The sequence below is a fragment of the Cannabis sativa genome, chromosome 1 (genome assembly GCF_029168945.1).
Source record: "Cannabis sativa cultivar Pink pepper isolate KNU-18-1 chromosome 1, ASM2916894v1, whole genome shotgun sequence".
Taxonomy (NCBI): Eukaryota; Viridiplantae; Streptophyta; class Magnoliopsida; order Rosales; family Cannabaceae; genus Cannabis; species Cannabis sativa.
This window is the reverse complement of record NC_083601.1, coordinates 48,093,418-48,105,666: the sequence shown is the minus strand read 5'-3', so window position 1 is coordinate 48,105,666 and position 12,249 is coordinate 48,093,418. Positions and strand designations below refer to the sequence as shown.

Sequence of the window (12,249 nt, the reverse complement as noted above, 5' to 3'; positions counted from 1 at the left end):
TAAAGCATCATGGAATTGATCTTTGAAGGATCAATGCTCCCATTCCTTCCTCTACTCAATCCATTTCACTAAGTTGTGAGCTGCAAAGTTAATGTTCCTGCTAGGGATGCACACGAGGTGGAAATTTGGTGGGGAGTAAGTGAGTATATAGTAAAGTGTATGTGTTTATGAGGTTAAATTTCAAAAACCAATTTACAATATTTACTATTTAGTTTCCACATCCTCCCAATCCCAACTTTTGTCCTTTGTGAAATTGGCTGCCCACAGCTCAGAAAGAGCGAAATTATAGGACTGAATTGCAAGACATCAGGAAAAACAGACCTTTGTGACTAATACTATGAATAAGTAAAGAGGTTGAATGGGAGGTTCTTCCCTGAATAGAGCCTCGAAAGACATCAACCAAATAATCACAATCTCAAAAGGTACAATTGCTAAATGTGAAAGATGCCACCAAACTAATTTCAGGAAGCAATGGTTTTAGGCCTCTTCCCCATAATCCACTCATTCAATTTGATGGAACCCCAAAACTCCAAGGACTTTAGGCCTGCCTCCATCAATGCATGGAATAATGAAAACGCAACATGTTTTGTTTTTATTCATATCAACGCTAACACTTCCACAACCAATAAAATAAATAAATAAACAAACTCCATTTTCCATTTTTAATTATTACAACTCAATATATTGTTACCCAAATCAAACTATGTCACAAAACATATAAATAAGGACTCTTTACACAATATACATAATATAAAAAATAAAATAAAAGTAATAAAACACTTTAATTCTTTAATTACCATTATCCTCTTTGACATTCCCAAACTTTATTTTATTTTTAATTTTTTACTAATTTTTATTTTCTTAACTTGTCGACGGAGATCGTAAAGGCGTTATTCCACAAAAGTACATTTCCCAAAACACCCTTGCGATTTCCCCAATATAAACACCCAAACCAAAGTAATATCGATATTTAGGAGGGTAAAATCGGAACACATTCAATGATTCATTGTCGCATTTAAGCACAACCAGTCTTTCTCTCTCTATACCAACGGTCCACCCTTTGACTCAGTCTCTCTCTCTACGCCGGCGGAATGGTCTTCTTCTTCTTCTTCGTATTCTTCAAACTCAGCGTTCGCATGGCTTTACCAAACTCCCAAAACCCTACTCGTCTTTTCCCCTTATTTTAATCCAATTTTTCAGTGCCGGGAATACGATGATGATGACGACGTCCACGACGATGGTGATGATCGAGACGGTTTTGATTGATTTCTTTGTTCCATCGTGGTGGGAGATCAAGGTCACAGTCGCCGCTTCCCTCTTCGTTATTTTCGCTTACTGGTTTTTCTCTCGTAGACCCTGTGGTGCCAATGGGGACGCCGACTCCACTGCTTCTGATCTTAAAAACAATGTCAGTTCAACTCTCCTTATCGTTTCTTCAATTTCGAATTTTGAATCTTTCCTAATATTCTTGAATTGAAGGTCAATGCAAGAGTATGTTTGTGCATTTTTATCTGATCATTTAAATATATCTTCTTCTTTTTTTTCCCTCTTCAAAATTTCATTCCTAAAAGGGTTTTTTTTTCCTAAAGGTGTTCTGATTGAAAAGTTGAGAAATTTTGAACTTTTTGTTTTCTATACTAATATTTCTCTCACTTTTTTGTTTAATTATTTTCGACAGGCATTTGAATTAAAGGGTGATCTTCAGACAAATTCTCCGTATTTAATCAAGGTGTGACCTGTGGCTGTGTTTCTTGTACATTAAGTTTTGAAAATGAATTGTTTGTCTTCTATCTCAAGTTTTTTCTTTCTCGCTTCCCCTCCACACAAAAAGGAAAAAAAAAACAGAACCTTGTTTTGGACCCACTTAAGGTTTTTAATCAAAAAAAGAACTGATAATGAAATTGTGCATGGTTAATTTCAGTTGGAATTGTTGGCTGCTAAGAATTTAATTGCTGCAAACATAAATGGCACTTCGGATCCTTATGCTATCATTACTTGTGGTACAGAAATGCGATTCAGGTTACTTTTTGGGCACTTTTCACTTTTTTCTAGTGTGTTTTAGAACCAATATAAGGCTTAGATTTCATGAGAAGCTATATGGAATCTTCTATTACTAGAATTGTACATGTGTGAAAAACAAGAGTTCTTTTAGTCTGCTATCCTTGCGTATAGTAATTTTCTATTTGTTGCTGATGCAGTTCAATGGTTCCTGGTTCAAGAAATCCTATGTGGGGAGAGGAGTTTAATTTTTCAGTTGACGAACTTCCTGTACAGGTATCACACCAAAAACTTCAGTTTGCTCTGTTTTTTATTGGATTACAATATGCTCATTTACTTAAACCCAATAGCCGTTAAAACAAGCTCTTCAATGTCTTCATTCTATTTCATTGTGGCTTGTGACTGGAGAGCTAAAATATAGGCTTTTCTAAGACTTTAGCTGACATTTTGTGGTGAGCATGCACTGCAAGAGTTAAATTCTATATATTTGTTATGATGCTATTATTGGGAACCTTTTCTGTTAAGTTAGCATAAAGAACCAAATACTTTTTTTCCTTTGAAAGTACAAAGTATGTTTTTTTTAGTTATAATTCTTTTTAGGTATATCTGAATGTTATCTGGAAGATGCATGAAAGGTCTCAAGTTTCTATTTTTCTATTTGTAATTTTCATTTGCTAAAGCTTTTCTTGTTATCTTCATCTTGGTTTTAGAGGTACTTTCTTAATCCTCAAACTTGTTCTGTTTCCTGCTTTCCTGCAAGTTTCAAGTAGTGTTTGAATCATTTTGGTTGTTTTGTTTACTTATTTGCACATTTGTAATCATGCTAATTGAGGTTAGCTCAAGTGCTTTTTTGGATTTGTGTGTGTTGATGGAGAATCAAGGTCCCATTAATGTTTATATGTATATGCACTTTTCATCACCTTGTGCATTTCTCCTGTATATTATGAAGATTTTCCTTGTTTTGTTCTTGAAGTCTCTTACCGAGAATGGATACTACTCATCTTCTATTCTTCTGTTGAACTCATCTTTACCAACTGACATTGCAGATTAATGTGACAATATATGATTGGGATATAATTTGGAAAAGCACTGTGCTTGGTTCTGTGACCGTTTCAATTGAAAATGAGGGTCAAACAGGAGCAGTATGGTATACGTTGGATCCATCAGGGCAGGTAGGTGTTCTTTTCACACAATTCTTTACCTATTGGAGTTAATAAGTGGGTTCTTATGACCGTCTTGGTTTACTTTTTATTCTTAGAGAAATTTAGAATGTCTGTATTATACACAAATCATTTTTGCTTTTCAGGTTTGCCTTCACATTAAAACAATTAAGCAACCTGTAAATGCTTCCAGGTAGTCTTCTTTCACAACTTTTTGATTCTTCACTACACATATATGTTTATGTATTCTTTCATAATTAGAAACTTACTATGAAAATATCATTGGTAATTTAGTATTGCTTTTGTTTTGTGGTATTATTGTTTAAAGTTAAAATCGTTATGAAATCTGGTTAGGGCTAAGAATGGAGCTAAGCCTAGGGTTCCTTTACCAGGGCCCACAGTGGTTCATCAAAAGCCAGGGCCCCTTCAAACTATATTTGATCTACCTCCATATGAAGTGAGTTGAATGAAATTTTATTTGTCTATTTGTCCATGGAAATTGGAGTATTAAGAAATACTTTCCTGTATTTGGCTGCCCAGATAATCTAGTTTCTTTATAGCTGATTACAACATTTTCCAGCAATATTATGTGGTATATGTGTATCTAATGTGGTATTCTTTTCAGATTGTTGATCACAGTTATTCATGTGCACTTGAGAGATCGTTCTTATATCATGGCCGTATGTATGTCTCTGCATGGCACATTTGTTTTCATTCAAATGTGTTTTCTAAGCAAATGAAGGTTAGCCTTGTAATTTCTTACAATTGTGAATATGATTCATTATCAGATATGCTTTTCCTTTTTAGAATAGAACAGGGCAAAACTTATTTTAGAAGTGTAATTGTCTAAGATGAAATATGCTTTGGTTATGAATTGTTATAAAATTTGTTTACTTTGATGGGAGCACATAGAGAATGTGAATTTTTAGAATGGTAGCAGAATACTTTGATTTGTAGATGCACTTATTGAATAGTTCTCATCAGTACAGGATTTATGCCGAACATCTTTATTATTATGTTTTTCAATGTTACATTTTAGAAAGCATATTGCATTCATTGTTAACATTTTCTCCTAACATCATTCAGGTGATTATACCATTGGAAGATATTGATGAGGTACACATTCTCCTGTCTAATCTCTCTCTCTCTCTCTCTCTCTCTCTCTCTCTCTCTCTCTCTCTCTCTCTCTCTCTCTCTTCTTGTATATTTGGTGAAAAGATTTAGAGTTTAGCACTTACAGAATTTCATTGGGGTTTATGAAGATTCGGAGGAGTCAGCATGCATTCATTAATCCTGCTGTGACAATTATTCTACGGATGGGAGCTGGTGGGCATGGTGTACCTCCTCTAGGAAGCCCTGATGGTTAGTGACGACCAACGAGTTCTAAAAATCCATGAAATATCTTTCCTTCTTTTAGTTTAAATTAACAAAGAATTAGCCTTTTAATCTGTTACCACTGTTGTCATTTTGTTTTGGCATTTTCAGGTAGAGTAAGATACAAATTTGCTTCATTTTGGAACAGGAATCACGCTTTAAGAGCTTTACTGCGTGCAGCAAAGAATTTCCATGCAATGCTAGAAGCTGAGAAGAAGGTTTACTTACATTATTACTTTTTATCCTGCATTTTTTAGGATCAAGAAAAAAAGAAGAGAGAGTGATTGTAATGTGTTGTTTCCGGTGGTATTTAGGAGAATGTAGAATCAGCACTTCGGGCACATAGCAGTTCTATTAAAGGGGATAAAAGTCAGGCTACTATTCCTGAAGATATTGTTCCTGAGACAGGAAAGCTTCAATCGTTTATTAAAGACGAATGTCTTACTGGTATATACAATGTATGTATCAGCTGGTTTCTGTGCCTCCTAGTTTTTATTCTTTAATTTATCTTTATTGTTAAACACTAATAGAGAGCTTCTTCTTCTTCCTCTTCCTTTTTTTCCCTTTTCAGGATGTTTTCCCTTGCACAGCAGAGAAGTTCTTTAACTTATTATTAAATGATGATTCAAGTTTTACAAATGATTATCGTTCAGCGCGAAAGGATACTAATCTAACTGTAAGTCTAAAACGCCTACAGTCCTTGCACATTTATGTTTGCTAACATGCATTGTTCTACTATATAGCTAAGGATACAGTTTGATAACCATGCCAATTCTTGGTTTCATTATAGACTGAATTGTTTTCTGTATTTTAACTTATGGAGGTGGTATATCAAGTAGAATATGGTTTGAAAGGAGATAACGGGTAGTCATTGAGTTGAAACTTATTGAAAGAAAAAGTTATTGGGCTTCTGCTCAAAGAATTTCTTAAAATTTTGTGTTTATGTGGACTCCACAACCTGTAAGACCCTATGCGGGGAATTTTTCAAAGATATTTTCTGTCAATTTTTTTCTTGTTGCATGGCTCTTAGTTTTTTCTCATTGTAAATGAGACTCTTTGTTAGTTCAATGATGCTTCTATTGATGTATAACTGTGCTCCAACTGGGTTATTGTTCTCAGATGGGACAGTGGCATACTGCAGATGAATATGATGGTCAAGTTAGAGAAATAAAATTCAGATCCCTCTGTACGAGTCCCATGTGCCCTCCAGATACAGCCATGACAGAGTATCAGCATTCTGTTTTATCATCTGACAGGAAGAAGCTGGTAATTAGATCATTAATGTTATTGTACAATGCCGGGTTCTGTTTCTGGATTATTTTTATTTATGTCTCTACATATTCTAAAAATATTGTCTCTTTTTTTTAGGTGTTTGAAACTGTGCAACAGGCACATGATGTTCCATTTGGGTCTTGTTTTGAGGTATGTAATATCTTATAACATTATTTAATTAGTAGGATTATATGTCTGAGAAACTTCCTGGTTTTTCATTTGCTCTGTTGAGATAGATGGAGATCTTCTGTCAAATTATGTGTCCAATTCGTGAATAAGTGCCATAGTATTTTATCATTTACGCTGAAGAAAATCTCAAGTAATTCTATTGCCATTGTTTTTCTTATTTTCTCATAACTATGAGTTGTTGTGCCTCGTAGATCCATTGTAGGTGGTGTGTGGAGACTAATGCTGAAAATTCGTGTACAATAGATATAAAAGTGGGTAAGTATTCAGTTTTTTCGCATGTCCATTTTTGTGGTAAAATTTTTGAAGTTTCCTGTAATATTTCTGTCTAAACATGTAACTATATGTGTTTCATTCTTTCTTCCTCTTATTGAAACAATTTGAATATGTTATGGAATTATGTTGGTTACCATCTGCTCTATTAACTTTTTTTCAGGAGCACATTTTAAGAAATGGTGTGTGATGCAATCCAAAATAAGGGCAGGTGCCATTAATGAGGTAAGCTCAACTCTGATCAACTTGAGTGTTTTCTTTTTTTTTTGGCTTTGAGCTCCCTGTGAAAGTTGGAATTGAAAATGATGAAAAAAAAAAATCTGTGTTTTACTGTATTTAGTACAAGAAAGAGGTGGAGATGATGCTGAATATGGCCCGTTTACACATTGAGTCAATTTCTAGTGGTGGTGGTGAGACTCAGAATAACAATAACTCTTCTTTGCCTTCCTCTGTAACCCAATAATCTATCTAGTCTGTGGAATAAACTTATAAGTATAAATTGATTCAATATTATATTCTTATAGAGAAATTTTGTGGTTATAGTAATTAAATCCGATTAAATTGTAATTTCGCCCTGTTTCTCTATAGGAGGAGTAGTGGTGTTTCCTTTTTATATTAATTGTAACTATAACTTCAATATTCAGGCACTTGTAATTGTAAGTATATATTAGAGCACTCATCTATGTTTTGAAGGACAACTGAAACAAAATAAAGGTAAATGAAAATAAGTGAGATCAATGGATGACTATGTAATCTTATCTTTGAATGGTGTGAAAATAAAGAAAAACTGTTTCCTTTTCGCACAAATGTTATAAAGAACAAACTTGAAAGAACTCGTATCAAAAAACCAAAACTTCACAACCTTTTTGAACGTATGGTAGTTTAGTTTAGTCGAAAAGAATGACAGCAACAGGTCTGGTTTGTGAATTCTGGGATGCCCTCTTGATGTCGAAAAGAAGGGAGACAATATAGAGCAAGTGACAATGGTAATGGCCTTGTTATCACTGTAAGCAAACAAGCAGAGTCTCTAAGTTAGTATTCTCTATTTTCTGCATTTTGAGACTAATGTGTTTTGGGTTATATATGGTTTCAGTTGTTTGTAGTTTTGCTCATACAGAAAGCTCCTGTGATGATAACAAGATTGACTGGAATGGTGCCGGAATCTTCTCTCTCCAATGTGTATGTTGAACTGAACAATTTTTTTCTTTTCTTGTTAGAATATTTCTGTTCATTAACACGAGCTGATCTTAGATAACAGAGTGAGCTTTTATAATAACAGATTTGATAAATTAACAAGAAGGAACTTTTTTTATCTTCTTTTGTGCCCTTCATGCTTCTATATTATTTATAATTTTGTAAGTATTAATCCTAAATGCCACATCAGAAATCAATAGAAAATATAAAATTAGAAGTTGAATTCCTTTTGAAGTTTCTATTTTAAGAAATGTAGAAATGTAGAACTTATTTTAAGAAGGATTATGTTAATCTGAAGAAAAATCATAGAATAATTGAAGTTGTTGGAAGTGAAGTGTTTTGCTTTTTTTAATAATCCAAAACAAGCCAAACTTGAGTATGTGCGTGTATGTTAGGTAAATTGAGCTTTGTAAAAACTTTGTGTGTTAGTTCTAACCAAACCAAAAGCTGATAAAAGTACTACTTTTTGAGTACACAACATATCATCATGAATGGGTTATATGGGTTGAAGTAAATATGTAATAAGAGAGTTTAACCCTTTAAAATCAAAACCATTGAATCATGTGTTTTTGTACCCCAAATATTTCCGTACTAATAAGAATCTACCTAATTATATAAACCAATACATGTGACACTCTTTGCACTCAACCAAGGTTTGACTAAGTTTACTCATAGTTTTACATTGTAATAATGATCAAACTATGCTAAATTTTATTTATTTTTGCTTAAAGACAAGAATGTGAAGTTGAAGCTCAATTTTTTTTTTTTTTTGATGAATTATCTCATAGTATTATTGTAGGATAGGACCCTTATTTGATAGGTATATAGCATAATATATAGAGGGGTTAGAGAATAGAGAGTGCTTGGATTTTTCTAACATTTGGTCACAAGAAAGAATGTCTAGTTGATTTGATGCTTAATATAGGTAAGGAGAAGAGGCCAAACAACTCACAGAAGAATTCAATATAGCCTTAGCTGGAGCCATACCTATTATCATTTTTCATCAGAAATTGAAATTAAAATACACAACAAAACAATGCTATTGAGACATCATACTTTAATTAATTAATTCATTAATAAAAACTTTTTGATTATAATTAAAAAAATTAATCCCAAAAGATCTTCCGACAAGAATAAAGCAACTATGTAATCTTGTCATGAGTGAAAAGATTTCAAATATATTAATTCACTAAGAAAATAATTTATTCATTAGAATAATCAAAAGAATAGTGAGATTATTATATTATTAAAGAAAATAAATAAGGAAGATATAAAAGAAGAAGGAAAATTAGGGGGAATTAGGTTTTCTTTATTTGTGTAAATATGTGTATAGTTTATGTATGTGTGTATGAAAATGATTTTGCACCTTCAAGAAGCTTTGTTTGAATGTTCCAAGTAAAATATCTTGTCACCTATATATATCTACCTTTTGACATTATTAACCAACCGCATTAAATTATGTAGTCACATTTCTCTCTCTCATTTTTTTTCTCTATGAAAATTGAAACATGGTGTATTTTGTCACTATCATGTTTATAATTGGGGAGTTTTCATTTTTATAGTTTTCAAAGTATAAATTTGTAAAAATACGATATTTTCTAAAAATAAAAAAATATATATTTTAAGGGAAAATTTTACAAAAAAAAAAAGTTTAAAAATAGGTACTTTTTATGGTAGCTGGTTACTATAAGGTTACTTGATTACCTTTACTTGATTTTTTTATATTTTTCATTTTTTTCATAAAATAATCTTTTTTTTTTTTTTAAAAAAAAAAAGACATTTTTTCAAAAAAGTATACAAATCCATAAATTTTGTAATCTCCCTTTTCTATAATGAGAAATCTTTTTTAAATAAATAAAATACAATTGGGTATTTTTGTAATCTATGTGATCAACCTTGGTCTTTGATGATGTAGAAAGAAATTTGTCATAAAGAACAATGGTAAGTAACATTGCAAAAGCTTGATTGGTTTAGTTACTACTTGCAACTAATTAATTGTTTTGTGAATGAATTGATTAGGTAATAAATGATAGTTTTGAGTGTGTTATATTTATATATATATAATTTATTCTTTAAAATAAAAGAACAAAGGAATATAGTACAATTTGGGTGTAAATAAATAAGGGTAAGGGACATGTGTAGTATTAATCAATTGTTTTAATGTGATTGTGATATAACTAAATAAATATAGTTGTCATAAACTTAATAGGTGGGTGTGTGAGTGTTGGAGGTCCTGCTCTCGAGTCTGTAAATACGACGTAATATATAAACGTCAATCAAAAAAAAAAAAAAAAAAAAAAAAAAAAAAAAAATAGTAATGTTCTTTAAAGTGGTATTATCCAAAGAGATTAGAATAGAATAGAAGAAACAGTGTCCTGATTTATATGCCGATTTCAGAAAATATGAAGACTAATTATAATACTAATAATAATAATATTTGATAATTAAAGAATATATAAATAAATGTTGAAGAGATTGGATGAAATAGAGGTCATTTTCACATGTATAAAAAATCATATGATGATGACCTATGAACATTATAATATATATACATTATTATATAGAAAAAGAGAGAAGAATATGCATGTTTTATGCCACAATTCCCGCTTGTTTTCTTTTTTGCTACATTTGATTTCAAAGTGTTATTATTTTACTATGGAAAGAAAGAAAGAAGAAGCCTCTCTCTTCTTCCCAAGCACCTTCATTAAATTAACAACCTTTTCTTTTTGTTTAACAAAATTATATCTCATAATTTAGATTAATTAAAAGAAATCTCCTAATTTAGCCATATAGTCTCTTATTAATTGAAGGTTAATTATGGTTTTTGTTTTTCGAACTTTATTACGTACATACTCTTTAAATTTTTCAAGCTATTAAAATTTATAATTTTGTAAATGTTAAAGTTTTGGTGCATGATTTAGTAAATATTAAAATTTAAGGACATGATTTAGCACATGAATAACTATTGCATAAGTATAATTAAATAATTCTTTTTTTAATTTAATAATTTTAATTGTTTGAAGAATTTTTAAAAATTTTAAAAATTTAGCAGCATAATTTATTACATCTAAAAAATTATTTATGCTTAAAATATGTTAGTATGTATGTATAGAGTAGATATTGAAAGGAGAGTAGATAAAGTAATAATTAATTAGTATTAGTAATAGAATAATAGTAATAGGTAGATGACAAAAATAGAAAAGCGTGTGGGGTCCTAAATCCTATTGTTAATTTATCACAAATTTAGTTGCACTCGTGGACTTCCTTCCCTTCCTAATCCTAATTATTTTTTTTAAATTAAATTACTCTTTTCAATGTAATTTAAATATAGTAGTAGTAGTACTATTTTATGTTTTTTAAATCAGAAAAAGAAAAATAAAATTGAAGAAAATTAACATCACGGGTGGTGTGGTAATGGTTGGAATTGAGAGTAGAGGAAGAAGAGGATGTGATGAAATGTGGGTCCCACACTCATCTCATTTCACAGTGTGATCTTCTCAAAACAGACATGAGACCAAGTAAATAAAATAATAACAATCAATTTTAAATATTTGAAAATGAGAATTAGTAAAAAGTTGAATTTACCTTGTTATTGATATAATTAAGTATCATGTTTCAAATAATTTAAGAATTTTTTTTCTTAAAAAATATCGCTAACCAATCTTGAGATGCTACTTATAAAATGTATTCGATGCCCAATAACAATACTCTTTCAAAACTTCACCTAATTAAATTAAAAGCATTACTATTAGCACTAATACCCAATACCTTTTATGGCGCTCCACAATTAGATAGAAATATTTTTTAAAATATATTTTCTTAAGTTATATGAGATTTGATACTTAATCACACCAATAGTAATATGACACTGAGAAATGTGCTAGGCACTAGTAATGCTTTTTAACAAGTCCGATCCAAAACCATTGGTGTTAGAAAATAATAGATTAGAGGGAATGTATTCAATTATAAAATCTTATTAAAATTTAATACTATTACTAACAAAGTTTTTATAGTTCTATTAAGTAAATTTAATTCCTTTCCTTTTTAATACTTTAATTATGCAGTGTCACTACACTAGAAGTAAAAATAGTGAAAGAAGCTTAGTTTAAAGCAAAGTGATACATAGTAAAAAAAAACAATTATAAATAATGTGCTTTATATATCCTTTTTTAAATTATGTTAACTTTCCCTCCTTTTTATTTAGTTATTATTCACGTGTGTAAATATACATAATAATAATAATAATAATAATAATAATAATAATAATAATAATAATATGCTTTCTTTTCCTATATATACAATACAATACATATCATATGTATATATTGATTGATCAAGCTAAACCTAGCTCATGAAACATCATATTCATATAATTATTAACATATACAAGTAGTAAAATACTATTCTAAATAATTAAAAAATAGTAGACATTTTTTTATAGTTGAATAAGTTGTCAAAAAGGAGTTTTTTTTTGGCTACGAATCACATAGAGTAGTTATGAGAAGTAATTGTTAATAGTACTATAAATATAAAGGCTAAAACAAACTCCTCTTTAGAGTTTTAGCTTAAAAATTAAGCATTGTTTATTAAAAACTATTTATACAAATATTAATGGATATAATTAGTAATGGGATAATGATTGATGGTAAGTAAGGATTGGTCTTCTCTTGACCACATCAAGTGTGCTTAAATAAAAATTATAAAACACAAAAAGCCAAAGCCAAAAATAGTAATCCAACATTTAACCATGGTTACCAAAATGACTCAATCTTAGGTTAAATTAACCACCAAT

General features: G+C 30.5%; 1 protein-coding gene across 1 annotated transcript; it reads left to right on the top strand.

Moving 5' to 3' along the window:
* Positions 1–806: 806 nt before the first annotated feature.
* Positions 807–7,001, top strand: LOC115708029 (BAG-associated GRAM protein 1). The gene is made up of 18 exons (XM_030636193.2): positions 807–1,408; positions 1,679–1,729; positions 1,922–2,019; positions 2,199–2,274; positions 3,045–3,170; positions 3,305–3,351; positions 3,513–3,615; positions 3,784–3,900; positions 4,245–4,274; positions 4,421–4,520; positions 4,644–4,750; positions 4,847–4,990; positions 5,104–5,208; positions 5,652–5,798; positions 5,901–5,954; positions 6,185–6,248; positions 6,427–6,488; positions 6,604–7,001. Exons 1-18 carry the CDS (start codon positions 1,214–1,216, stop codon positions 6,724–6,726), a joined length of 1,749 nt encoding a protein of 582 aa, XP_030492053.2. The 5' UTR covers positions 807–1,213; the 3' UTR covers positions 6,727–7,001.
* Positions 7,002–12,249: the final 5,248 nt, after the last annotated feature.

Bases quoted from the DNA above. Each gene is read 5' to 3' on its own strand.
- LOC115708029 (XM_030636193.2), top strand. From the start codon at position 1,214: ATGATGATGACGACGTCCACGACGATGGTGATGATCGAGACGGTTTTG. The intron at 2,020-2,198 runs GTTACTTTTTGG...TTGCTGATGCAG, and splicing joins GGTACAGAAATGCGATTCAG to TTCAATGGTTCCTGGTTCAA. The intron at 6,489-6,603 runs GTAAGCTCAACT...TACTGTATTTAG, and splicing joins GGGCAGGTGCCATTAATGAG to TACAAGAAAGAGGTGGAGAT.